This window comes from Lithobates pipiens, unplaced genomic scaffold (genome assembly GCF_037356315.1).
Source record: "Lithobates pipiens isolate NorthernLeopardFrog02 unplaced genomic scaffold, aLitPip1_a1.2 Scaffold_18, whole genome shotgun sequence".
NCBI classification, from domain to species: domain Eukaryota; kingdom Metazoa; phylum Chordata; class Amphibia; order Anura; family Ranidae; genus Lithobates; species Lithobates pipiens.
This window is the reverse complement of record NW_027507758.1, coordinates 340,375,621-340,400,242: the sequence shown is the minus strand read 5'-3', so window position 1 is coordinate 340,400,242 and position 24,622 is coordinate 340,375,621. Positions and strand designations below refer to the sequence as shown.

Below are 24,622 nucleotides of genomic sequence, written 5' to 3'. Positions count from 1 at the left end.
TCCTTGGGAAATAAATGAGATTTGATTGATCTTAGACCGTGTATTGATTTCATAGCCAAGAGTGGTAGTATTGTGATATTAACAATAACATGTACTTGGCGTAATAGATTGATAGCTAAACTATAGGGACTAGACAAAGGAATACATAACTGATAATAATAGATTGAATTGATCAGTTACTTCAGTAGGCCTCTTATTCCCCCAGATGAATGACAAGAGTTTAGTTTGGAATTATTTCAGATCTAGTTTGGCTAGTGCCACTAGTAGCGTTCTATAGAGATATAATATTCTTTGTAGCACATTCATTTTAACCGAGTGTAGTCTACCAAACCATGATGACGGGTGGAGCTACCATTTTGTCAGGTCTACTCCTATATTTTTAAACAGTGCAGGGTAATTTTGGGATTACAGTGTATTCCACGATGGGGTGAGGTTTATTCACAAATATTGGAGGGTATCAGTGTGAATTTATAAGACCGTTTTAGGGTGGAGATCATAGATTCCTCTATGTAAATGTTCATAGCATGTGATTTGTCATGATTAATTTTTAGGCCTGAAATTATGGAGAATGGTTTGAGTATTGTGTATAGATTGAGGAGGGTAGTGATAGGGGGTGAGATTGCCATCGATATGTCATCTGCAAAAAGGATACATTTATGCTGAGAAATGTAAAGTTATGCACTTGGGGGCTAAGAATATGCATGCATCATACATGCTAGGGGGAGTACAACTGGGGAAATCCATAGTGGAGAAGGATCTGGGGGTTTTGGCAGAGCATAAGCTCAATAATAGCATGCAATGCCAAGCTGCGGTTTCCAAAGCGTGCAAAGTCTTTTCCTGTATTAAGAGAGGTATGGACTCCAGAGAGAGAGATATCATCTTGCCCCTGTTCAAATCATTAGTAAGACCTCATCTGGAATATGCAGTTCAGTTTTGGGCACCAGTTCTCAAAAAGGATATCGGGGAACTGGAGAAAGTGCAGAGAAGGGCAATCAAACTGATAAGAGGCATGGAGGAGCTCAGCTATGAGGAAAGATTAGAGGAGATTAAGGGGGGATATGATCAACATGCACAAATATATAAGGGATCCATATAGTGAACTTGGTGTCAAGTTATTCACTTTACAGTCAACAAAGAGGAAAAGGGGGCACTCTTTACGTCTAGAGGAAAAGAGATTTCATCTCCAAATACGGAAAGGTTTCTTCACAGTAAGAGCTGTGAAAATGTGGAATAGACTCTCTGCAGAGGTGGTTCTGGCCAGCTCAGTAGATTGCTTTAAGAAAGGCCTGGATTATTTCCTAAGTGTACATAATATAACTGGGTACTAACATTTATAGGTAAAGTTGATCCGGGGAAAATCCGATTGCCTCTTGGGGGATCAGGAAGGAATTTTTTCTCCTGCTTTAGCAAATTGTATCATGCTCTGCTGGGGTTTTTTGCCTTTCTCTGCATCAACTGTGGGTATAGAATTGGGTATATGGGCTGGTATGATATTATATAATTTTTTTGTGTGTGGTTGAACTGGATGGACTTGTGTCTTTTTTCAACCTGACTATGTAACTATGATCAGTGCCCCCACATTCTATACATTTTACATCTAATGAGGCTTGTATCTGTATTGCTAGCGGTTCTGATGCCAACACAAAAAGTAGCGGGATAATGGACAGCCTTGGCGTGTCCCTCTTTGGATGTTAATTGAACCTGAAAAGTAATCTTTTACGCTGCCATCAGGGAGCTGTAAAGCGTTCGAAGTGTGGATAAGAAGTGAGTTCCGAACCCTAGTTGGGTCAGGAAAAAGAAGAGGTAGTCCCAAGACAGGGAATCAAATGCTTTATGTATATCTAAAGATAGCAGCATTCCCTGTCTTGGGCCCCTTCCGTCCCAGTCCGAGTGGATCGCTGATATGATATCTATGACCCTTCTTGTTGGATGCGTCGTTTCGGTACAAAGCTCACCTGGTCTGGGTGGATGTAGTTTGCTAAAAATGAATTCATTCTGACCGCCAGGATCTTTGTCATAATTTTTAAGTCTGTGTTGATCAAAGAGATGGGGCAGTAATTCTCGCAGCTTCCATGATCTTTTCCCGGTTTCGGGAGAATGATATGTATAAATGCTTTATTTTCCTGGACAGGAAGGGCCGTGCCCTGCCTGATTGCCTTAAAAAAGGTGCAAAGATGTGGGGTCAGAATTTCTTGGGATTTTCTATAGTATAGACCTGAGAACCCATCTGGGCCTGGGGCTTTGGAGGGATTTAGTCTCTTGATTGCCTGTACTATCTCAGTTTCAGTGAATGCTTGATCCATTAGTTCTAAATGTACCTTCTGAATTTAGGGAGAGCGATGTGCCTTAAAAATTCCTCCATTTCATTTGATCCTACTTTTTCTGAGGCCCTATATAGTTTGGTATAGAATTTTGTAAATTCGGTGACTATTCTTTCTGGGTTCTGACTTAGTTGTCCATTAGTTAATCGCAGTTTAGACAATGCTGATGTCTAGGGTCGGGGGTGCTGCGAACTGAATCGCCTCTAGGCGCCTGCCCCTTCAAGGTGTATGCTTGTACTACAATCTGCTTTGTGTCTGATGTCTACCTGTGGAGTCACTTTTTGTTCCTTGAGGAGGTCACACAATATTTCTTCTTGTTGTGTCACTGTGCTTTCTCTGGATCGCTTGCGTTGTGCCACCAATTGGAGTAGTTTGCCTCTAATAGCGGCCTTGTGTGCTGCCCAATTTATTACAGGGGAAGTTGTTACTGGTAAGTTTTCCCTAAAGAATAGGCGTATCTCCTTCTCTTCCTGCTACAGTCATCGAGTCATTTAACCAGTTCCCGACTGGCTCCTGTACTTATACGTCAGCAGAATGGCACGGCTGGGCAAAGTAACGTACTGGTTCTGCCATAGGAGAGGGGTTGGAGTGCTGTGGGGAATCGGGCTGCTCAGGGCCCTGACCGCCTTGTGTGTCCTGCTTACCCGGCGCCATCTTGGGAGAGGGAGTCTGTGCAGAGGGAGGTTGCCGCGGCTGATTTCTCCTTATTGTCTGCTTGTATTGATATTCTGGGGTCTCATCTCAGTCCCCATGGGTTCCGGTGCTCTTGTGGATCATTTTTGGGTCTGTATAGTGGGTCCTGCGCTTATGATAGCTGTTTTAGAGCCAGCGGTGTGCGGAGCTCGGCTACTGCATTACCATCCCAGTTGCCGCGCGCATGCGCACTCCCCTCAATGACTTCATAGATACATTTATAATAGTTTGTCAACAGGCATGCGTATAAGGTGCCTCTTACAAGAATATTCCCTGCACATATGCTAGAGACTTGGTGAAGTACATAGATGCCTGCTCCCATGTGGCCTGCGGGCTGTTAAGGGTTTTTATTTTCACCTTTATGTATTGTCTGCAGTGCCCCCAGCCCCCTTCCCTAAAACATACAACTTACCTCAGCCCTGTATTGATCTAGGGCCCGTGCCTGGCCTCCATTTCTTTCTCCCCTCTACTTTGTCTCATAATCTTGGCTGGGCTGAGCATAGTGGGAGCCACTAGCTCATGCTGCTGTCAGTCAAATCATGAAGGCGCAAGAAGGGGAGGGGGGGGGGGGTGGGTTGAGCCATGCTGTGTGTCTATGGCTCTGAGCAAGTAAATATAACATGTTTGCTATTTCAGAAAAAAAAAAAAAAAGATAGGATTTTTTTTGTACTCACCGTAAAATCCTTTTCTCTGTAATTTACCGACCGACACAGCTCCTCTCTATAACAAATGGGTTGTTAGCCTTATCACTAGAAAATACTAGGCATAGTTGTAACACAAACACTCAGAACACTTAGTTCCGCCCAGGGGGGCGGTCCCTCAGGCTATAACCCTCCACCCCGCAAAGTACATCAACAAGCAGTATAACGTAAAGATAAAAGGAGGGGCGGGTGCTGTGTCGGTCGGTGAATTACAGAGAAAAGGATTTTACGGTGAATACAAAAAATCCTATTCTCTCTTATATTCACCGACCGACACAGCTCCTCTCTGTAGCAAATGGGACGCCCCCGAGCAGTGGCAAAAGGAGGGGTGGGAAAAACAGCATAAAAACTTCATCCACCATGGCAAGTGGAAATTAGTGAAACTATACCCACAAAAAAAACCAGCAGCGTGTGGAAAACCACCACAAAAAAACAGGGCATCCTCAACAGGAGTGATTCCCAAGACCGCACCAAACTGCGGAAGTAATGCAACAGTGCTTTAACATAACAGTATTCTGTTTTTATCGAAAAACCAGGAAAAAAATATCCATTGAATATTCATGGCCAAAAACAGGCATCAGCCGATGCACTGACGTTTACCTTGTAGAACTTGGTAAACGTATGGACAGACGACCAGGTCGCCGCCTTACACACCTGAGCGACCGACGCTTGGTGTTGGAAAGCCCAAAACGTTCCGATTGCCCTTGTGGAGTGGACCGTGACTGGAAAGGGGGGCACCTGCCCCTTCAAGGTGTATGCTTGTACTACAATCTGCCGGATCCACCTGGAAATGGTGGCCGACAAGACCGCCATGCCTTTCTTTGGACCAGCCACTGAAACAAACAGCGAGTCTGACTTCCGAAAGGCAGACAAATACACCTTCAGAGCCCTAACCACGTCAAGAGCATGAAGGGCCATCTCCGTAGGGTGCTTCAGCTTAGGACACTGAGATGGTAATACAATGTCCTCCATTGATAGGAAAAGCCGAGACCACTTTCGGTAAAAAAGACTGTTGCGGACGCAACACCACCTTATCCCTGTGAATAACCAGATAGGGCGACTTGCAGGACAAGGCCGCCAGTTCCGAAACCCTCTTGGCCGATGTGATGGCCACTAGAAAGACCACTTTCTGGGAAAGGGTCAACATGGAAATCTCCCTGATGTTTTCAAGCGGCGTTTTTTAAAGCGCGGACAACACCAGGTTCAAATCCCATGGGGGTAACGGTGGACGCGCCAGAGGGACTACATGTCGTACCCCCTGAACGAAGGTACTCACTAAGGAGTGCGATGCCAGGGGTCTTTGAAAAAAGACAGCTAAGGCTGAAATTTGCCCTTTGATGGTGCTGGTTTACTCCTTGCTGGAGAAACAGCAGGATCCTAGATATGGAAAAGGAGCGCGGGTGCCATCCTTTCTCCTCACACATGGAGATGTAGGCCTTCCAGGTACAATGGTATATCTTCCGAGAAGATTTCCATGCTCTCAACATAGTTGGAATCACTGAGTCTGACAGACCCCGGTTCCTCAACACCTGGCTCTCAATAGCCATGCCGTTAAACCAGCAAAGGTAAAGCAGGATGGAGAATCGGACCTTGAGACAGAAGGTCCTTTCGCAACGGCAGTCGCAGGGGAGTGTCTGCCACAAGACGCACCAAGTCTATGTACCAAGGACACTGAGGAAAATCTGGGGCAACCAGTATCACTGTGATCCCCTCGGCTTCCACTCTGCAAAGTTTCAGTGGAGGAAAGGCATAGATCCGCTGGTACTGATACCGTGGAGCCACCAGCGCATCTGACACATCGGCCCATGGATCTCTTGTCCTGGACACAAATCTTGCCACCGTCCGATTGAGACGGGAGGCCAGTAGATCCACGTCTGGTGTGCCCCACTTCAGGCACAGCGACCTGAATTTCGCCGGATGCAATGCCGATTCTCCTGGGTCCAGCATCTGTCGACTCAGATAGTCCGTCTGCCAGTTCTCCACTCCCGGGATGTAAATGGCCGACAGGGCCGGTACGTGTCGCTCTGCCCACCGAAGTATGTGAGCGACCTCCCGTGCAGCAGCTGAGCTTCTTGTTCCCCCTGACGAGACAGCCGTGGCGTTGTCTGACTGTATCCTGATCGGGCGCCCTTGAAGTTTCATCGACCATATGTAGAGGCACAGCTTGATCGCTCTCAATTCGAGCAGTTTGAGCGGCAACTTGGATTCTTTCATCGACCAGAGGCCCTGAGCCGACTGAATCCCCATCACTCCACCCCAGCCGGATAGACTGGTGTCCGTTGTGATCACCGGCCATTTTAGAGGAAGGAATGATTTTCTGGACTGAATCACCAGGGATCTCAACCACCAAATCAGTGAGTCTCTGACTGACAGGGACAGCTGTGGTTTGTCCCATTTTGTCAAAATCTCCTTCTGCAGGACTCTGGTGTGGAAAGACTCTGACACTGGGTTGTTATTGGATCCATTAACTCCAATTCTGGGGGTTATTATTGTACTCACTGACACCAATGCTGTTCATGTACTTCCAATACACTGCAACAGGGCTAAAATTTTGGGGTATTGAGGTGCGCCATAGTCCATTCATTGTGTACTTTATTCCTATTGTGTCGCCCTCTGAAAGTGTTAGAGGCATGATTTTCAAGTTGCCCACCACTGCTCTAAAGCATCAACACAAAACAATAAGGCTGAGGACGTCAGTTACAATTGTTCTAAGACAAGGGGGTCAACAAAGATAGGTTACATTAGTATTTTGCCAATTCAACAAGCTTTTTCCACCTACACACTAATGGAAAAAACGTGGAAGGTGGCTAAGCAGTTCCAGTAGGTTTCAGGCTTTAATATACAGTCTCATATGGTGCAACAACTCCTATCCTGAATTAGCAAAATTTCAGCAAAGGTGTAGGTGGCGGGAGTTTGGTGTGACCCACTTGCATCATAATTTTTGTGAACGGCTCTTTAACGCCATTATCTGAGCTGTAGACTAAGTTCTGCCTTCCACGCTATTTTTACTACTTACATTTACAACATGCTTTAAAAGGTGCAAGGTGGTAACACTATTAGGGGGCAGTCTTCTACTCCTGTATTTACTATAATGCAAAATACTGTTACTGTGAAGGGATTTATCTCTAGATAAAGTTATACTATTCTATTCATAACTTTTCTAGAAGATTACTCCCTTAGAGTGGTGAGCTGATGGGAGACAGATATTGGGCCTTTTGAGGAGGATCAATGAGAAGAAGCTCTCTAAGCAGTCCTACCCTGCTTGCTTAAAGTTATCCAGACGCTTACACAATTATACAATGGGCGTTAAGTCAAACCGGGACTTTTAATTTTACCGGTATCAAAAGGGATGCTAGCGTGCTGGTAACACACACACACACACACACACACACACACACACTAGTATGTGGCAAGTGTGTCTTATTAATGAGAGGCAGCGCACATGCCGCAGGCCAGTCCAGAGACCTTTAATCAAGATGGCAGACAACAGTGGTAATGCATGCATGGAATAGCTTCCCCACAGACTCACCATGGTTTATACAGAAGAGAGGCTGGGTATATACAGATAGGCTGGGTATATACAGAAAGGCTGGGCATACAGATGTTAAGCTGGGTATATACAGAAGATAGGCTGGGTATATACAGAGAGGCTAGGTATAAAGAAGAGAGCCTGGGCATATACAAAGTGGCCAGGTATATACATAGAGAGGCTGGGTATACAGAAGATGGGCTGGGTATACTGAGTTTCCCTTCTCCCCCTCCCCCATGGTCTGCACTTACTAGCTCAGGAGAGATTTGTGTGAGAAAGTTTCTCCCGACTCTATGATATGGGCGGAACCAGGGAGGAGACTCTCACGCTGATCTCTGGCTGTGTCACTGAAGTACTGAGAATGCCGTGGCTGTGCAGGAAGTGCTGTGTCCGGTGTTTTGTCGAGAAGTGCCCTGGACGAACGGCGCATGTGCCACACGGAACAGCATGACAGCTAATTTGACGATCAACTGTTGTGACGGCGAGGCAGCGTCTGCGCACAATAGCCGTCAGATTGTGCCCCGTGCGCTCCCGTGGCGAGTTCATGTCGGTGAGGGGCGGATTACTACATGTTATGGGTGGATTTATAAATGATGGGCAGTTGGGGGCGGAAATTTTAAAGATGGGCAGTGCTGCAAAACAAAACTTTTTATGCTATTCCTCGATGAATACCATCAAAAGTTTTGTTTTGCAGCACTGACCATCTTTAAAAATTCTGCCCCCAACTGCCCATCATTTATAAATCCACCCATAACATGTAGAAATCCGCCCCTCACCGGCATAAACTCGCCATGGGAGCGCATGGCACAATCTGACAGAAAATGTATTCTGTCGGCTATTATGCACAGGCGCCATCTCACCGTCACAACAGCTGATCGTCAAATCGGCTGTTGTGCTGTTCCATACGGTGCATGCACCCTTTGTCCCGGGCACTTCTCTATAGCACATCAGCAGCCTGCAACTCTCACAGTAGGGTTGGCCCCTGGACTTGGGGCTATGGGCCCCAGATTCGGGGTTTCCAGCCTCAATAGCCACCCCTTAACGACAAAATGTCTTCTCAACAGAATCCTTAAGGCTAGGTTCACACTGCCGCACAGAGCGGCTCACAGCAGGGGTCCGGTGCGTCCCTGTTCACCGTTTCAAGTCTGATTTCAGTCCAAATTTGTGCAATTCTCTCCGGAGATGTGTGAACTGGCTCCATTGAGAGCTGGTCACAACTTCCCGACATGCAAATTGGATGTAGGGAAACACTTACTAAATGTCTTAGTAAATAAACCCATGTGTCTAGAGTGGAGAGCATTTATCAAAAAGTCACATGGCTCCTAAAATGCAAGTATTGTAAAATCATCTGCAGCATCCACTACAATATCTGCATATCCTTGCTTTTCTCCATATTATCCTCAAAAAATGTTGTAGGTTTTTCTGATTTTTGAACAAAGTGGTAGGGGGAGAGAGGAAGTGTTGCATTTTTGTTCCCTGCAAACCACAGATTCTAGGAGTAGCAAAAGTTTTCAGACGTGGCAAAGAATATGCTTTTAACATAGGCTGCATGTTGTGCAACTGAGAGGGAGGTAAAGTCAGGGGAGGGGGAGCAGTGTCACCATAGGACATTGCTCCAGGACAAGGAAACAACTACAAGTTTCATCCTGAGTGTTCTGCGTTTCCTGTAAGCCATCAAATTTGGCTCTTCTGTCTTCGCTCATGTGCTATTTGGCTCCCTTAAGCATGTGATCCGCCATTGCTTAAGTGAGGGGATTCAATAGGACTTTGTGTGTCTGAAACTGCTATAACTAAGGTGCAGACCAAGTTCCTGTGGCTGTCTCTCTGTAGCAAAAGGTAGCAGGAAGCAAACTTGCTGTGTGCATTTTTGGTAAATTTGGCAGGCAGAAGTGCATCAGCTGAGAGGCATGTGGCCACTACATCATAATGCTCAGACCAGAGGGGAAAAAGCGGCAAATTTAAAACTGAGTAGATATTGCACTGAAAAATTTTCCACATTTACAACAGGTATTAAATGAATAAAGTGACTAATTTCCCATTCCTCTGTCTATGTATCTTAGGGTCTCAGAACCATAGAGATAGACCACAGGACTGAACATGTACATGTCTTGCACATTGTGCCAATGTGTGCTTCTAATGCTGGATCCAGTGCCCAAGGCATACAGTATCTCACAAAAGTGAGTACACCCCTCACATTTTTGTAAATATTTTATTCTATCTTTTCATGTGACAACACTGAAGAAATGACATTTTGCTACAATGTAAAGTAGTGAGTGTACAGCTTGTATAACAGTGTAAATTTGCTGTTCCCTCAAAATAACTCAATACACAGCCATTAAGGTCTAATCTGCTGGCAACAAAAGTGAGTACACCCCTAAGTGAAAATCTTCAGATTGGGTCCAATTAGCCATTTTCCCTGTCATGTGACCTGTTAGTGTTACAAGGTCTCAGGTGTGAATGGGGAGCAGGTGTGTTAAATATGGTGTTATTACTCTCACTCTCTCATATTGGTCACTGGAAGTTCAACATGGCACCTCATGGCAAAGAACTCTGAGGATCTGAAAACAAAATTGTTGCTCTACATAAAGATGGTCTAGGCTATTCGAAGATTGCCAAGACCCTGAAACTGAGCTGCAGCACAGTGGCCAAGACCATACAACAGTTTAACAGGACAGGTTCCACTCAGAACAGGCCTCGCCATGGTCGACCAAAGGAGTTGAGTGCACTTTCTCAGCATCATATCCAGAGGTTGTCTTTGGGAAATTGACATATGAGTGCTGCCAGCATTGCTGCAGAGGTTGAAGGGGTGGTGGGTCAGCCTGTCAGTTCTCAGAACGTAAGCCACACACTGCATCAAATTGGTCTGCATGGCTGTAGTCCCAGAAAGAAGCCTCGTCTGAAGATGCACAAAGCACGCAAACAGTTTGCTGAAGAAAAGCAGACTAAAGACATGGATTACTGGAACCATGTCCTGTGGTTTGATAAGGCCAAGCTAAACTTACCGTATATACTCGAGTATAAGCCGAGATTTTCAGCCTCTTTTTTGAGGCTGAAAGTGCCCCCCTCGGCTTATACTCGAGTCATCGCTGTCTGCCCGCTCGATCAGCGTGTCGAGCAGACAGACAGCGGCCATTCTATTCAAAAGCCGCGCCTCCGGCTCCGCCTTCGCCTGTGATAGGCGGAACACTGAATTTCCCAGCAGCCTGTGTTCCGCCTATCACGGACATCGTATCATCCTCGTACTACGGACGAGGATGATACGACGTCTGTGATAGGCGGAACACAGGCTGCTGGGAAATTCAGTGTTCCGCCTATCACAGGCGAAGGCGGCGGCGCAGCTTTTGAACTTTACAATGGCCGCCGACGAAGAGGGCACGGGACGGAGGCAAGGGAAGGCACGGCACGGGACGGGACGGCGGCGGCAAGGCAAGGCAAGGCACGACACGGGACGGATGCAAGGAGGCAAGTCACGGCACGGGACGGAGGCAAGGAGGCAAGGCACGGGACGGAGGCTCGGGACAAAGGTAGGCTGGACACACACACACACACACACACACACACACACACACACACACACACACACACGGATGGAGACACACACAGGGATGGATGGATGGATGGAGACACACACAGGGATGGATGGATGGATGGAGACACACACACACACAGGGATGGATGGATGGATGGATGGAGACACACACACACAGGGATGGATGGATGGATGGACACACACACACACAGGGATGGATGGACGGACACACAGGGATGGACGGACACACAGGGATGGACGGACACACAGGGATGGACGGACACACACACAGGGATGGACAGGCATGTCTCACCCTCGGCTTATACACGAGTCAATAAGTTTGCCAGTTTTTTTGGGGGTAAATTGGGGGCCTCGGCTTATATTCGGGTCGGCCTATACTCGAGTATATACGGTATTTGGTTCAGATGGTATCAAGCATGTGTGGCGGCAACCAGGTGAGGCTTACAAAGACTAGTGTGTCTTGCCTACAGTCAAGCATGGTGGTGGGAGTGTCATGGTCTGGGGCTGCATGAGTGCTGCCTGTACTGGGGAGCTACAGTTCATTGAGGGAACCATGAATGCCAACATGTACTGTGACATACTGAAGCAGAGCGTGATCCCCTCCCTTCAGAGAATGGGCCACAGGGCAGTATTCCAACATAATGACCCCGAACACACCTCCAAGGCAACCACTGCCTTGCTAAAGAAGCTGAGGGTAAAGGTGATAAAATGGCCAAGCATGTCTCTAGACCAAAACCCTACTGAGCATCTGTGGGGCATCCTCAAATGGAAGGTGGAAAAGCGCAAGGTCTCCAACATCCACCAGCTCCGTGATGTAGTCATGGAGGAGTGGAAGAGGACTCCAGTGGCAACCTGTAAAGCTCTGGTGAACTCCATGCCCAAGAGGGTTAAGGCAGTGCTGAAAACTAATGGTGGCCACACAAAATATTGACACCTTGAGCCCCATTTCGGCATTTTCACTTAAGAGTGTACTCACTTATGTTGCCAGCAGTTTAGACATTAATGGCTGTGTGTTGAGTTATTTTGAGGGGACAGCAAATTTACACTGTTGTACAAGCTGTACACTCACTACTTTACATTGTAGCAAAGTGTCATTTCTTCAGTGTTTTCACATGAAAAGATATAATAAAATATTTACAAAAATGTGAGGGGTGTACTCACTTTTGTGAGATACTGTATATTTCAGGCTGACCCCACACAGTGGTCTGCAAGGTAAAACACCAAGGGGTACCAAACCAGAAACTGATAACTAGCCTAAGGCAATAGGCAGTCCGATCTTGATAGAAGGGACAAAAGTTAAAAGGAATGGTTAAAAAGAAAAAACTTCTCCAAAGGAGAAAATGTCCATCAACTAAGTACAGTAGCAAAAAACTGGAGTTTCATGGAGTGGAGGGGTTATACGAGTTTGTATTAGGCATGGTCCTAGCAATTTTTTGCTAGTGTACAATCCCCTGAACGTAACCTACCTATAACCCTGGTCTGTGAATACAAGTCCTGTACTGCACCATTAAGAATGCATAGGATAACGTTTCTTCAGACAGCTAAATGTCAGTAATGGGTCTGTGTTAAAGATGTCTAACATGCTATTTTAATACCATAGTCAAGGCTTTAATGATGATTAAAGCCCTGGTTCACATTGATGCGATTTGGCATGTGATTTGACGTGTCAAATCGCATGCCAAATCGGCAATAACTGTTGGCAATGGCACAGTCCTATTTCTTTTGGCGATTTTTGGGTGCGATTTCCATTGACATTAAGTGCTGCACAAACTCTTGGTGCTATATAAATGCTGTATAATAATCTGTGCAACAACCCACACAGATGTCTCTGAAATGACTTACGCATCAGGGCTGACATGCGGGAATCAAATTGTGTGAGTTCAGCTAAGCTCACATGATTTCATTCCCGCTGTCAGTGTGAACCAATGGCTTAAATACATTTGAGGACTTATCACATAGTATCCATCTTAGGTTGACAACCAGCACAACTTTTTTTTTTTTTTACAGGAATCAGCTCTGTTATGCGTAACAAGGTCTCTCATTTAGGCAAAGCAAATAAGTTAGCAATGACTGTGAAGAGTTACAACACAATACAAAAGGAGGAAGTACAGGTTTTTCCTCGTCACTTTTTTGCCTTACTGGAACTCGCAAGCTGCTCTAGTGCCAACCGAGGTGCTTACACTGGCACTTTTAAAAGAGAAATGCTAATAATGCAACTACAGTTTCCTCACCAACACTGCTGTTCTGAACACCTGATTCGTAGAAAAACTGTTCAATACTTGTTTATACAGTGCCTTGAAAAAGTATTCATACCCCTTGAAATTTTCCATATTTTGTCATGTTACAACCAAACACGTAAATGTATTTTATTGGGATTTTATGTGATAGACCAACACAAAGTGGCACATAATTGTGAAGTAGAAGGAACACGATAAATGTATTTCAAAATGTTTTATAAATAAATATCTGAAAAGTGTGGCGTGCATTTATATTCAGCCCCCTTTCCTTTGATACCCCTAACTAAAATCTAGTAAAACCAATTAGCTTCAGAAGTCTCCTAATTAGTAAAAAGAGTTCTCCTGTATGTAATTTAATCTCAGTAGAAATACAGCTGTTCTGTGAAGCCCTCAGAGGATTGTTAGAGATCCTTACTGAACAAACAGCATCATGAAGGCCAAGGAGCACACCAGACAGGTCAGGGATAAAGTTGTGGAGAAGTTTAAAGCAAGGTTTGGTTATAAAAAAAATAATATTCCAAGCTTTGAACATCTCACAGAGCACTGTTCAATCCATCATCTTAAAATGGAGAGAGTGTGGCACAACCGTAAACCTACCAACATGGCCATCCACCTAAACTGACAGGCCAGGCAAGGAAAGCATTAAATCGGAGAAGCAGCCAAGAGGCCCATTGTAACTCTGGAGGAGCTGCAGAGATCCACAGCTCAGGTGGGAGAATCTGTCCACAGGACAACTATTAGTCGTGCACTCCACAAATCTGGCCTTTATTGCAGAGCGGCAAGAAAAAAAAGACATTGTTGAAAGAAACCCATAAGAAGTCCCTTTTGCAGTTTGCAAGAAGCCATGTGAAAGAAAGTACTCTGGTCAGATGAAACCAAAAATTTTACTTTTTGGCCTAAAAGCAAAAAATGCTGTTTGGCGGAAAACTAACACTGCACATCACCCTGAACACACCATCCCCACCATAAAACATGGTGGCAGCATCATATTGTGGGGATGATTTTCTTCAGCTGGGACAGGGAAGCTGGGAAGATGGATGGAGCCAAAAACAGAGCGATCTTAGAAGAAAACCTGTTATGCCATGTACACACGATCAGAATTCTCGTCGGAAAAAGCTCTGATGGTTTTCCTGTCAGAATGCCAACAAAATTTCGCTCAAACTGTCTTGCCTACACGGTCACACCAAATTCCGACCTCCAAGAACGTGGTGACGTACAACGGGACTAGAAAAAGGAAGTTCAATACCTAGTAGCCAATAGCTTCCCTCTCGTAGTTGAGTCTGAGCATGCGTGAGTTTTTGCCCGTCGGAATTGCATACACACGATCGGAATTTCCGAGTTTTTCCATCGGGAAAATTGAGAACATGCTATCAAATTTTTGCTGGCGGGAATTCGTCCACCTAAATTCCAATGGAGCATATACACAGTCACATTTTCCAATGAAAAGCTCTCATCTGTCTTTTGCTGGCCGAAATTCCGATCGTGTGTACGTGGCATTAGAGTCTACAAAAGACTTGAGACTGGGTTAGAGGTTCGCCATCCAGCAGGACAATGACCCTAAACATGCAGCCAAAGCTACAGTGGAATAATTTAGATCAAAACATATTCATGTGTTAGAATGGCCCAGTCGAAGTCCAGACCTAAATCCAACTGATAAAATTGCTGTTTACAGATGCTCTCCATCCAATCTGACAGAACTTGAGCTATTTTGCAAAGAAAAATGGGCAAAAATTTCACTCTAGATGTGCAAAGTTGGTAGAGACATACCCAAAAAGACTTGCAGTTGTAATTGCAGTGAAAGGTGGTTCTACAAAGTATTATCTCAGGGGGGCTGAATACAAATGCACGCCACACTTTTCAGATATTTATTTGTAAAAAAAAAATTGAAAACCATTCATCGTTTTCCTTCCACTTCACAATTATGTGCCACTTTGTGTTGATCTATCACATAAAATCCCAATAAAATACATTGATATTTTTGGTTGTAACACAACAAAATGTGGAAAATTTCAAGAGTTATGAATCCTTTTTAAAGCATTGTACAGGGCAAAATATGCAATAAATCTAAAGAAAACCTGTACTGTCATCTCTCAAGTCTAAATGGCCAGTTGCCTGCCTGGCACTGTTTTCGATCAGGCATAGGACTGAAAGAAAAACATGTTTTCGCCCATCCACACAAGCGAGGTGGATGGAGGAATTCTTCCCACTGTCAGAATGCCCTGATTAGCGCTGCAGTCTCTGATCAATTGAAAAAATGCCAATGTTCCCATTCAATAAAAGTTGATCAGGATTGGCAATAGATGGATCAAAATTTAGCCAGTCCCTCCGGAACTGGCCAAATTTCAATCCATCTGTGGCCAACTTAAGTTTATTCACTGTGCCAGAACAATCTGCTTAAACTGGAACTTTTAAAAGTGCCAGTGAAGGCAGATTGCATTAAAGTGGGGTACCCCCTAAAAAAAAAAATTTAAAAGTCAGCAGCTACAAATACTGCAGCTGCTGGCTTTTAATAATCGGACACTTACCTGCCCCAGGGTCCAGCGATGCGGGGGAACGAAGCCCCCCCTCGCTCCCCGCTCCGCTCGCGGCACCGTCATGCATACTGTGGGCACCCAGCTGTGGCTTCACAGCCGGGCACCCACTGCGCATGCGCGAGCGGCGCAGGGCGCCGTGATACGCCGTACAGTCACCTGGCACACATGACAGGTCCCAGGTGAATGGGTGGCACGAGGGGAAGTGATGTCACCAGCCTGGGCAATGAAGAAGGCAGATTACGAGGGACCCCCTAGCAACCGGTATTTAGAGGTGAGTAAAAAATTATTTTTTTGCCAATTATTTTTTTTTTTTTACGAATTTTAAGCAGCTTTTAATTTTTTGGTGGCAACACCACTTTAAGTATGTTTGATCTGGATTCTTGTTCTTGGTCTATGACAGTACATTATGTCAAAACAAGGTACCCCACCCAAAAGGTGTCAAATGTGGCAGCAAACAGGGGGGAGGAGGCAAACGTGCATAGTGTCCTATTTTGTGTGGCGCTCCGCTTTAAGTCCTAAAGTTGTGTTTTTGTTTTCCTGTTTTGTATGTGTACCTAGATATCTACTGCACTAACCTGCAACATTTGTTTCCTTCAGCTTCACAACAAGTTTTGGAGCTCCCATGGTTTGTCATGATTTCCTTTTCAATGTGTGAAAATGAAATTCTCCACGTATCTGCAAACAAATACAATAAAAGGTGCATCATGGAGAGCTGAATGGCTTTATAGGCGACTTAAGCGGCTTTTCCTGCATCTGCTGTGAACTTTCCGGAAGCACACAACATTTTATCACTGCATTTTACTTGTAAACATTTAAAATGACCACAGCCTGACCACAGGGTCACTATCCAGTACACCTATTAAGAAAGAATTAATAAGACTCCCATTGTTGTCATGGGAGTTTGAGTTCCCTGGCTATCATGCCAAAGCTTTGACTTCAATGCTTTTCCAATCCTTCAATCAAAATTAATATAGCGATAAGGAATTTTGACACTTATTTACAGAATATTTGTTCTAGTTCATGATGCAAAAGTATTAAAACCAGACACAGTCAGGCACCTAACATTTTCAGAAGTGAATGCAGAATGGCAGCATTTGTACCTATCTCATGGCATGATAGTACTTAAAAATACTGACAGACTTAAATGGTGTGCTAAGGCACATAGTTACAGTGAGTATAGTGAATTATCAATATCATCATCTAATGAGTAACCCTTTAACTTCTTACAGAAGGCATGAAGCCAATGTGTATACAAGCAGCCATGTATATGATGAAATATGTGCTGAAACCCATAAAGACCAAAAAGATTGTATGTTTATTGATTAGTCCAATAATAGAAATGAAAGATAATTGTTAGGGTACTATAATTCAAACACTTATTACATTAGGCCATTATTTTGCTCTGAAAAGTTAACAACCAATAGATTGTGAGTAGACATGGACAACTAAATGAAAGCGAAGACAAGAAGAAGAGTTGTAAAATGTCTATATAAACAACAAACTTGTTTGGCGGGTTTCTGTATTCACATGAAACTGGAATTCCTCCGAAGCAATCAGGCTATGTTTATGCACAGAAAAAGTCCGGGGAATTCCAGCACCCTTTCACCCACACTTGCACAGCAAAAGTTGGCAGAAGTATTTAACCCGCTTTAATAGCCTGTAGAGATTACATTGTAAGCAGCTTTTTAGACTAGTTTAGCCAATTTTGCACATACAGCTTCAAAGGATTCATTTACTAAATGTGAAATCTATAAACTCTAGAAATCTCTCAAAGGGGACAACTAACAAAGGTTGAATTTATATATTGTTAATATGACCCACTCACACATTAAATAAGTGGTACATGCATACAGTTTAAAGTGGTTGTAAAGGGAATTTTTTTTAAATAACAAACATGTTATACTTACCTCCACTGTGCAGCTCGTTTTGCACAAAGTGGCCCCGAACCTGGTCTTCTGGGGTCCCTCTGCGACTGTCTTGGCTTTCCCCCGCAAGTACTTCTCACGTTCATGAGAGCTCCCTCGCATGGTGAAAAGTACTTGCGGGCACGCTCCCGTGATACTCACTGTATCACTCAGCCCCGGCGTGCCGCGTCATTGGTTGTGATTGACAGCAGCGCGAGCCAATGGCTGCGCTGCTTTCAATCCATCCACTCTAGCCAATTAGCAGCCAGGCTGAGCGGCGAAGAGGATGTTGGAGGCGAGCGCGGGACTTTCGAGGGGTCAGGTAAGTAAAACGGGGGGCCGGCACTGTCAGATGTTTTTTCAGAATAGAATGCATTAAGGTGAAAACGAGAGTTAGACTTACCGGTAACTCTGTTTCTAGGAGTCGTCCAGGACAGCACTAGAGAGATAGGCTCCACCTCCAGAGGCAGGAAACACAAACCAGATCTTTAAAGGGCGGTCTCCGTCCCTTCCCCTTCAGTCTTGTAAACGAGAACTTCCCCGGAAACGGCTTCTGTAACGACAAAAACACTTGTCCAGCATTATAACAGCATATAGGGAGGGAATCCATGCTGTCCTGGACGACTCCTAGAAACAGAGTTACCGGTAAGTCTAACTCTCGTTTTCTCTAGTCGTCTGTCCAGGACAGCACTAGAGAGGATCAACGAGAACTTACCAGATTAGGGGGGGACTACCGCTTGAAGGACCTTTCTCCCAAACGCCTGGTCTTGCGCTGAGATAAGGTCCAATCTGTAATGCTTCATAAACGTCGAGTAGCTTGACCAAGTTGCTGCTCGACAAATTTGTTCTGGTGTTGCTCCAGCTCGCTCTGCCCATGACGTCGATAGCGCCTGTGTGGAGTGAGCCATGGGGGAAAAAGGACATTCCATTTTCATTCCTTTGTAGGCTTCTACAATAGCTTGTTTGATCCACCTTGCAATTGTATTTTTTGAAGCTTGTGACCCCAATTTTTTACCCGCATGTAAAACAAATAATGCATCTGATTTTCTAATGTTTTTTGACATCTCCAGATATTGTAAGACACAGGCTCTCACATCCAGTTGGCTAAACTCTACCTCCTTAGGATTAGTGGGAGCCCCACAGAACGAAGGCAAAACAATTTCCTGTGTTCTGTGGAACTTTGTCACTACTTTGGGTAAAAACCCAGGGTCCATGCGCAACACCAGCCTATCCTCAAAAATTTGTAAAAACGTCTCTTTCACCGAAAGTGCCTGAAGCTCGCTAATGCATTTGGCTGTGGAAATAGCCACTAGGAACACAGTTTTAAGCGTGATCCATCTCAAGGAAGGTTCTTCTTCCAGAGACTTTTTTACCCATCCCTGTAACACAATTGACAGGTCCCATTTGGGTAAAATTTTGAAAGGAACAGGTTTAATCCTGGTCAACCCCTTAAAGAACCTGCTAACTAGCGGGTCTACCGCCAGAGGTTGATCCAAAAAAACAGACAGGGCCGCAATTTGTACCTTTAAGGTACTAATGGCCAGTCCCTTATCCACACCGTCTTGTAAAAATTCCAAGACTGTCGGGATACTTATGGACACCTTTTTAGTGTCCAACCATGAACAAAAAACTTTCCAGTACTTAACATAAATTGCTTGGGTTACCTTCTTTCTACTAGAAAGAAGTGTTTTAATTACCCTATCCGAGAGTCCCTTAGACTTCAAGAGACTCTCTTCAGACGCCAGGCCGATAACTTTAGGGTCTGCAGTTCTGGTAACAGAACTGGACCCTGGGACAGCAGATCCTCTCTCTTGGGCAGTATGAGGGGAGGCTCGTCTGTCAGGCCCAGCAGCATCGAGAACCATGGCCTCTTCGGCCAATACGGAACCACTAGTATCAATGTGGTCCGCTCCTGCAAAAATTTCCTCAGGACTAGAGGAATTAGCTTGAATGGGGGGAAGGCGTAGCAAATGTGAAATGCCCAGCTTTGTGCCAAAGCGTCTATCCCTTTTGCCCCTGCCTTCCTCTCTAGGGAGAAGTATACTGGGACCTGGGTGTTCGCTTTCCTGGCGAACAAGTCCACTTCCGGAAGACCCCATTTGCGCACTAACAGCTGGAAAATCTCCCTGTTTAGTGACCATTCTGATTCGTACACCCGGTGTCGACTCAGAAAGTCTGCCAGGTGGTTGTCCACCCCCTTTAGATGGACCGCTGAAACCGATTTTAGGTTTTCTTCTGCCCAATGCATGATCGTACTTGTTAGCTTGATCAAGGACGGGCATCTTGTTCCTCCCTGCTTGTTTAGGTAGGAAACCGCCACTATACTGTCCGAGAGGACCTGTACATGGTGGTCCTTCAGATCCCTGGCAAACGCCCTTAAGGCTTCCCAGACTGCCTGCAACTCCCTCCAATTGGCCGACCTCTGGGACTGTGTCTTCCCCCAGCATCCTTGGGCTACTTTCGACCCCAAGTGGGCCCCCCAGCCCCAAGCACTGGCATCCGTGGTGATGCGGACAGACACTGGAGGAGACCACCATAGACCCCGTACTAGGTTCTCCTCTCTCTTCCACCACCAAAGAGACCTTTTGGTCTTTGAGGATAGATGGATAGTCCCGTCCAGGGACTCTTGTGTCCCGTCCCAGCTGCTCAGAATATTGGCCTGGAGACACCTGAAATGAGCTCTTGCCCAAGGAACTGCAGGGATTGTTGCCACTAATAGGCCCAACCCTGCCATAGCTGACCGGATGGAAATTGTCTGATTGGACTGCAAGAAGGTTACCATCTCTTTCACCTTTTCCACTTTTTCCCCTGTGAGGAAGACTTTCTGTGACACTGAATCCACCAGAAAACCTAGATACTGTATGGCCTGTGTTGGTATCAGGTGCGACTTTTCTTGGTTTATCAACCACCCCAGCCTTTTTAGGCAAGAGATAGCTACCCTCAGATCTCCCTGCAGTTGGAGCTTTGAGGGGGCAAAGAATAAAAGGTCGTCCAAGTACGGTATGACAGCGATCCCTTTCAGTCTTAGGGGAGCCAATGCTTCTGCCAGGACCTTGGTGAATATCCTGGGGGAAGAAGACAGACCGAATGGCAGAGCCCTGAATTGGAGGTATTGAATCTGACTTCCCCAAAGAATCGCTATCCTCAAATACTTTTGAGAGTCTTCTCGAATCGGGATGTGTAGATACGCGTCCCTTAGATCGGGAGAGGCCATGAAACAATTTGGAGGGAGTACTGATCTCACTGTAAAAATTGTTTCCATCCGGAATTTCTTGTAAGTTACCCACTTGTTCAGTAACTTCAGGTTCAAGATCAACCGGAATTTGCCTGACGGTTTCCTTACTACAAACGCGTGTGAATAGAAACCGTGATTTATTTCCTGTGGCGGAACTGGCACTAGAACCCTCTGATCTATTAAATCGCCAATTTGTGACAGCAAAGCTGTCGCTTTCTGGGGGTCTTTGGGAGGCTTGGTCAGACACATCCTTGCAGGTGGGATGTGTTTGAACTATATTTTGTAACCCTCCCTGATGATCCTCAGAATAAAAGGATTTGGGGTAGCGTCTTCCCACTGTGGGAGGAACAGCCCCAGTCTCCCCCCCACAGGAACCGCGTCACTGGGATTTAGTGTTTTTTTTAGAAGAGGAAAAGAGATTGCTTTTCTGTTTTCCTCCCATCCACTGTTTCTTAGGGGTTGACTCCTTAGAGGTCTGTCCTTGTGACTGTCCCTGCCTTTGAGGACGAAAAAAGCGTTTACCTGTAGTCTTTTTAGATTTGACAGGAAAGGCCTTCTTCTTGTCCGCAGTACGGTCCAGGACTTTCTCAAGGTCCCGCCCGAACAAAAGGTCTCCCTCAAAGGGGATGCCACATAACCTCACTTTTGAGGCCGAGTCTCCCGACCAAGACTTCAGCCAAAGTGCCCTGCGAGATGAATTTACGAGGGCAGCGGTCCTGGCTGACAATTTAACAGACTCCGCAGAGGCATCTGCTATATAACCTGCTGCCTTATGTAGCATAGGAAGGGAATCCAGAATTTCCTTTCTGGAGGTACCCCCTTCCAAATGGCCTTGTAATTGTTCCAGCCAGACCTTCAAGTTGCGAGCCACTATTGTCGTGGCCATTGCAGGTTTTAAGTTATTCATGGTTACTTCCCATGACCTCTTTAATAGTACCTCCATCCTTTTATCCATGGGTTCCTTTAGAACACCCATGTCCTCAAAGGCGAGATCTGTTGACTTTGCACACTGGGAAAAAGCTGCGTCTACCTTGGGAACTTTATTCCAAACACAAGACGGGTCCTCGCTGAAGGGGAATCTCCGCTTCATGCTTTTAGGGAAAAATAACTTTTTCTCTGGCTCCTCCCACTCTTTTTTTATTGAATCTATCAGTGTGCTATGAACCGGAAAGACCCTAACTGAATCTGTTTTTAGGGTCTGATACATCCGGTCATGCAAGGACAGGGAGACTGGCTCCTCTCTGATTTTGAGCGTCTCATAAATTACCACCAGTAAGGCATCAACCTCCTCGAGTGAGAGCCTGTATCTGGGAGAGCTTGACCCTTGAACAGGAACATCTCTGGATGATGCCGCCTCACTTAGGCCATCCAGAGAATCAAGTTCCTCCTCCTCTGATTAGTCACCTTCTACTGGGGTGGAAGCAGAGGGAACTGCGGTTGGTTTTGGGGTTTCAAGGTTCGCTAACATTGCTTTGATGGACTCCATTTCTTTCTGTACTCCAGAAATCAAATCCTTACAAGCTCCCGTAGCTTCCTTATAGACCAATTTGTCTATGCATGGTTTACAAAGGGGCTTAGACCATCCTTCTTTTAATTTACTCATACATGAAGGACATCTCTTCTTCCCCCCTGACCTCTCTGGTTCTTTGGGCAGAGCCTAAGGCAAGAGAAGGAGAGAAGAAGGAAGGGAAAAAAACAGACAAGCCAACGTCAGCGAAACCTTTAGCAAAATAGGACGCCTTCACCAAACACCTATGTGCACCCCACCAACCGCTAACAGGATTTGCAAGACTCTTTAGTCCGGATCCTGTTTGAGAGAGGGAGGGAGGAAAAATACACCTGGACCATTTCAGAATGCCTTTGCATTGATTAGTCCATTACTCCCCCCCCCCCCCCCCCTCTCCCAGCCCTGTAGGTACAAGACACCTCTGTGTTTGCCTACCTGAGCTGGTTCGGCTCTACTGCCACTCTCCACTGCATCCATATTCGATCGGAACACACCTAACCGCCTGGAGGCTTCCCTTCGTACGCGATGCAGCACGAACGCTTTGTGGCTGCGGCTTTTTAAAATAGTCGCCAAGGTCCCGACTGTCCACGCGCGCCGCGCGACCCGGAACCGGTAGTGGATTGCCGGAAGTCCTCTATCCTCCTCCTGTGTTCCACAGGCCGGAACTCGATGCCTGTGCCCGCCCCCCACCTGACTTCGCGCCCAATTTTGAACCTATTGTCAGGTGGGGAAACGAACGCCCTCCCCGGGCTTCAGAAGGAGAACGCCGGTTCGAAGCTGCAGTCAACCCGACCGGAGGACTTCAAACGTCCGTTTACCAACAGGTACCCAGAACTCCTTCCCCGTCTCTTATGGGCTATCCCACCGTCAGGGGAAGGGGAGCTCCTGATCCAGCCTCCTCCTCCGGTGGAGGAAACACAAAGACTGAAGGGGAAGGGACGGAGACCGCCCTTTAAAGATCTGGTTTGTGTTTCCTGCCTCTGGAGGTGGAGCCTCTCTCTCTAGTGCTGTCCTGGACAGACGACTAGATAAAAAATGTTTACCTTTACAACCCCTTTAAGGCTAGGTTCACACTGGCACAGCTGCAACGCGATCCAATTTTCACTGCAATGTTGTATTGTAACTTTGGTACACTTTTCATAAGTGGCGGCTGGTGCTCAAAATTATTTTTTTGGGGGGGGGGGTGGGCACAAACAAACTGAAAAATTCTGGAAAAAAAACATCAACTGCAGCCTCACTGGGCCCATCAATTGCAGCCACCGTGCTCTCAAACACAACCACTGTGCACATCAATTGCAGCCACTGTGCCCTCAAATGCCACCACTGTGCCCAAACGCAGCCACGGTGCCCATCAAATGTCACCACTGTGCCATCAAATGCCACCACTGTGACCCCCTGCCCGCCAGCTCGCTGTCTGCCCAGCACTTACTCTGTGGGGCAGTGGGTGACGGCGGCGAGCGGTGTCCTCCATGCACCTGTTGTTTCAGCCAATCAGGTGATGGGTAACAGACCCTAGCACCTGATTGGCGGAGAGGCGGTTCAGTGTTAGAAAAGTGAATGAATATTCTCTTTCCTAACACACCTGAGTGGACTGCAAGCATCAAGCATGGCACTCGCAGGTCACCTTTTTTGACGCCTATGACTAATCAGGTGCTTCAAAACCCCCCCCCCCGCCACTGTAATTCAGGTGCCCGGCGCCCAAATAGGGGGTGGCAGTGGCGGCCATGGATAGATTCATGCAATGCATGCACGGAGAGATTGCAGGGATCAGACAGGAGATAACAGAAATGACTGCCTGAGTCTCCTCACTTGAAACGGACACCTCAGCCATCCGACAAGAGGTCTCCGACCTACAAATTACTAAGGAAGAGGTAACAGAACAGATTGCACAGCTATATCTCACAATAGACAACCTGGAAAATTGTAACCGTAGACGCAATATAAGAAGGTTTACGGTTTAAGGTTTACCAGAAGTGACCCGACAGGTTGACCTCAAGGCGACTGTAATGGCCATATTTAACAACTGCCTGGAGCACCCACCGGAGACACCAGTGGCAATTGACAGGGTCCATAGAACGCTGGGTCCCAGGTGTCCCACTGAAGACAGACCCAGGGACGTCCTCTGTTTACACAATTACACTGTCAAAGAGGACATCCTCCAAAAGGCATGGTGTAGAGGGAATATCGATTTTGATGGCGCCCAAATTAACCTCCTGCCAGATGTGTCCTGGAGGACCCTCCAGATGCGTGGCTGCATGAAACCCCTACTTGAGAGACTCAATGAACAGGGGATCACCTACAAGTGGGGGCATCCTTTCCACCTGATTGCAGGTAAAGACAGCAGATCATATACTCTTTGGCACCCCTCAGATGTCCCCGATTTCCTCAGGTCGCTGGGGCTACCCTCTCTA

At 46.1% G+C, this 24,622-nt stretch overlaps 1 protein-coding gene across 1 annotated transcript in view; it reads right to left on the bottom strand.

Annotated features, from left to right (window-relative positions):
* The window catches only part of LOC143988102 (cyclic GMP-AMP synthase-like), a 161,269-nt gene that overhangs the window by 22,882 nt on the left and 113,765 nt on the right, over positions 1–24,622 (bottom strand). The window contains exon 5 of the mRNA XM_077487385.1: positions 16,141–16,240. Coding sequence (XP_077343511.1) covers positions 16,141–16,240 — 100 coding nt within the window. The remainder of the gene's footprint in view (positions 1–16,140; positions 16,241–24,622) is intronic.